Source organism: Belonocnema kinseyi, chromosome 8 (genome assembly GCF_010883055.1).
Source record: "Belonocnema kinseyi isolate 2016_QV_RU_SX_M_011 chromosome 8, B_treatae_v1, whole genome shotgun sequence".
NCBI lineage: Eukaryota > Metazoa > Arthropoda > Insecta > Hymenoptera > Cynipidae > Belonocnema > Belonocnema kinseyi.
Genome location: NC_046664.1, coordinates 70,720,437 through 70,725,037, shown reverse-complemented (window position 1 = coordinate 70,725,037; position 4,601 = coordinate 70,720,437). Strand labels below are relative to the sequence as shown.

Below are 4,601 nucleotides of genomic sequence, written 5' to 3'. Positions count from 1 at the left end.
ATAGAGCTCCAAGGAGATTATGTTGAAAAATAAAAAAAAATTTACCCAAAAAAAATTGTTTTTATACTTCATTCTAAGGACTTTTTGAACTACCCTCGTATTAATAAATTTATATAATAAATTTAATATAAAAACTAATATAAAGGAAGACCTGAAACTCTGAATTAAAAATATATTATTGATAAGTCATGAAAATTTTTATTTAAACATAAAATTATAGAAATAAATGATATATTAATTTCAATTCTTATTAAGACATTCGGATTGAAACAGTTACAATCAAAAATTTTCAACTACAAATGCTTTTAATTTTTAATTGTTTAAATCTTTAAGTCTGCACTTTAATTATTTAAAAAAACTGTTAAAATCGAACTTCGGCAGATTTTTCTTTTGAAAATTCGTAAAATTCCCGGTTTCCCGGTCAGATGGCCACCCTGTTTTTTTATTAAAAAATCTTCGATTTTAAAAACTTCTAATTTTTCAAGCCTTTAAAACTGCATTTTAAAATTCTTTAAATTAAAATATATGCTTTCAAAACTTAAAAATCTAAAATGGAATATTTTAATTTGAAAGATTTTCGAATTAAGCATTCTAAACTGAATGATATAATAATTTATAAAAATCACAATTTGAAAAATTTAAAAACCGGTTGAAATCAAAGTTGGACAAAATTTTTATCCTAAAAATTATGTAAAATTCCCGGTATAAAAATCAATTCACTGTCATTTCCCGGTTTTCCTCGGTCTCATAAAATTCTCGATTTTCCGGTCCAGCGGCCAGCCTGATTGAAGTTACTTATTGTAAGTACTAATTAAAATTCACCAATTTAATACTTTTTTTTCAATACCATAAAGAGAACAAAATAATATTAATAATACAATATGAAAATTTCAAATCAATATTAATTTGTTAAATGTTTTTGAACGCTTAAATTCAAGCTGAAATTAAATTCTGACAATTGGGAACAAGAAAAGAAGTATCATCAGTTTGCTTTTAGATTTATATAAATATCATTTTTGTAAGTTTCTCGAGAAAATTAAAAAAAGTTTTGTTGGATATTTCGGATGTGTCAAAAACTAAACTAGAAGATTTTTAAAAATTTTTGTATTTTATAGGAAATAATAGTAGGAAAAATGTAAGTCTTCTTAAATCAAAAAATTTATCAGGATGGTGATTAGGCGGACGATTTTAAACTGCCTGTCAAGTTTTTCAATTTTGCGGGTCAACTAAAAGTGACATTCATATTTTGTCGCAAAACGCAAGTGTTTATTTTAAATCGTGACGTCCATTCTAATCATCCTTTAACACAACAGAGCAAAAAATTTCAAAATTAATTAATTTTGAAATCAAATTATGAATCGTCAATTGAAATAGTCGAATTTTAAACCAAACAGATCAATTTTCAACCAAAATTATGAATATATAACTGAAATACTCTAATTTTTAAACAATAATATTAATTTTCAAATAAAAATATTAATTTTCTACCGACAAAATACTATTTTTAAAGAAAATAAATTAATTTTAATGAAATAGTTGAACTTTCAACCAAAGAACTAACGAATTTTTAACAAATTTTCAATATATATATTTTCTTGATTAAAATATAAACAAGTACCTTTTTTTGTTAAGAATTAATCTTTTTTCGTTGAAAATTAATCTGCCGAACCTAAAAAACCTAATCAAAATTTCAGAAAAAAACCTTACTCAGTAACTTAGTAAAAAATAGTGGCATTATTGGACAATTGTTAGAAAATAGTGTCTTAAAGTGACTTTATATTTTTTTCGAAATAGTAGGAAACAAGTGATATTGTGCAAAATAAATTTTTAATAACTTTTATCAATTGTAGAGTACAAAAGTTCAGATTCAGTTCCAAAGGTATAAATCCTCGTTATAATGTGCAATCCTCTGAATGGAAAATACAATCAATGAATTAAAATTTTTTTTAATTATATCATTTTAAACAAGCTTAAGCTGGAAACTTAAAAAATTGAACAATTAATTTTTTTTACAAACTGAACACGTCTTAAATTACAAGATAAATCATTTTTAATTTGGAACAGTTTAAAAATCCTTAAAATGTTTCAAAAACTTATTAAAAAATCTTGAAAAATAATGTTTACAATTTTTGAAATTTTATATAATTTTTTTAATTTGTTCAGAACTTCTAAACATCTATTAAAATTATTCGAATTTTCCCTACATTTTTTTAATCCTGCCAAATAAAAAAAAAGTCAATTTTATCAATCATTCTAGATCTTTTAAAATATTCTGTTGAAATTCAAATAATACTAACCAATTGCAGAATGGATCGTCCAATTGTCCAAGTCGAGTTTCAGATTGTAGTAGACATAGGTTCCATACAGAACTGCGGCATAAACAGCGATACAAACAATAGTCGTGAGATAATTCAAAATCCCCGAGTTACCAGTCTTCGACTTTTTCTTGTAAAAGAATTGATCATCCAAAAGGGAGAGACTCAGGCAAATTGTGAGCAGATTGAAGAAGTTGTAATTTCCGGTTGCGATTATGTTAATCATTAGGAAGAGCTGTACAAAAATAATTACATATTCAAATTGCAATTTTAAAACTCCTACGGGCTTCGTTGATTAAATTCCAGAGATCAGAGCGCAAAAAGAGCTGAATAAATGGGAAATAGGGTAATTTTTAAAGATAAAGCTGGGTGTCATCGAATAATAAACAAAAAAAAACTATTTGTTATACATGTAACTGATGAAACATTTTATTTTTGTATTGGGCAGCAATTCTTAAAGAAAGCAATAAACAAATTATTAATTTTTTGCGAACATAAGTCGTCTTTGTGAAATCTTTGAAAATATTTTTTAATCTTAGTAAAGTCTGAAATCCTTGACATTTTTGACATCTTTGTGAATCTCAAATCGTTGAAATGTTTAGAATTATTTTAAATCTTTATGAAATCTTGAAATACCTGTGAAATCTTTTAACATTTTCGTAAAATCTTTGAACTCTTTGAAATCCTTAAATTGTTTGTTAATTTTTTTGAAATATTTGTTAAATCTTTATTTAAACTTTGTTTAACCTTTTCAAATTGTTTAAAACTTCTTAGATGTTCTGAAATCTTTGATGTCTTTTGAAATTTTTTACATTCTTGAAATATTGCGAAATCCTTATAAAATCTTTGAAATAATTGTGAAATCTTTCCTACCACTTTAGTCTTTATTTGAAATCACTGAAATATTTGAAACTTTTGTGCAATATTTTGAAATTAAAAAAAATGTAGATTCGTTTAAAATCTGATTCTGTGATTCTGTGAAATCTTTGTAAAATCTTTTTGAAATCTTGTATTCGTTTGTAACCATTGAAATTTTCTGGAATTTAAAAAAAAACATTCTGAAATATTGGAAATCTTTGATAAATCTGTGAAATATTTATAAAATCTTCTACAAAACATTTGAAATCGTTTAAAATCTTTCCAATGTTTTGAAATCTTTTCAATCTAGCTTTTCAAGCCCTTTTGAAATCTTTAAATGTAAAATCTTTATGAAATTTTTATAAAATCTTTTAAATATTTGTAAAATCTTTTGTATCCATTCGAAATCATTAAAATATTTGAAATCTTTGTGAAATATTTGTGAAATCTTCTAAACAAATTTGAAATCGTTAAAATTCTTTCAAATGTTTTGAAATATTCAAAATCTTTGTGAAATATTTTGAAATCATCTAAAAAAATTTAGAAATCATTGCAAACTTTGAAATGTTCTAAAATATTATAACTCTGATATATTATAGTACCCTTTTTTAAATTGTTAATATCCTTGAAATCTTCTGAAAGTTTAAAACAATTTTCTGAAATATTTGAAATCTTTGAAAAATCCGTGAAATATTTATAAAATCTTCTGAACAAATTTGAAATCGTTTAAAATCTTTCCAATGTTTTGAAATCTTTTCAATCTAGCTTATCAATCTCTTTTGAAATCTTTAAATGTAAAATCTTTATGAAATTTTTATCAAATCTTTTACATATTTGTAAAATCTTTTGTATTCATTCGAAATCATTAAAATATTTTAAATATTTGTGAAATCTTTTGAAATCATCTAAAAAATTTTAGAAAACATTGCAAACTTTGAAATGTTCTAAAATATTATAACTCTGATATATTATAGTACCCTTTTTAAAATCGTTAATATCCTTGAAATCTTCTGAAAGTTTAAAACAATTTTCTGAAATATTTGAAATCTTTTAAAAATCCGTGAAATATTTATGAAATCTTCTGAACAAATTTGAAATCGTTTAAAATCTTTCCAATGTTTTGAAATCTTTTCAATCTAGCTTTTCAATCCCTTTTGAAATCTTTAAATGTAAAATCTTTATGAAATTTTTATCAAATCTTTTACATATTTGTAAAATCTTTTGTAATCATTCGAAATAATTAAAATATTTTAAATATTTGTGAAATCTTCTAAACAAGTTTGAAATCGTTAAAATTCTTTCAAATGTTTTGAAATATTCAAAATCTTTGTGAAATCTTTTGAAATCATCTAAAAAAATTTAGAAATCATTGCAAACTTTGTAATGTTCTAAAATATTATAACTCTGATATATTATAGTACCCTTTTT

General features: G+C 23.3%; 1 protein-coding gene across 1 annotated transcript in view; it reads right to left on the bottom strand.

Moving 5' to 3' along the window:
- LOC117177953 (lipase maturation factor 2-like) overlaps nucleotides 1-4,601 on the bottom strand; it is a 48,477-nt gene that overhangs the window by 16,733 nt on the left and 27,143 nt on the right. Inside the window, exon 6 of the mRNA XM_033369087.1 lies at nucleotides 2,298-2,550. Within this exon, the coding sequence (XP_033224978.1) occupies nucleotides 2,298-2,550 (253 nt within the window). The remainder of the gene's footprint in view (nucleotides 1-2,297; nucleotides 2,551-4,601) is intronic.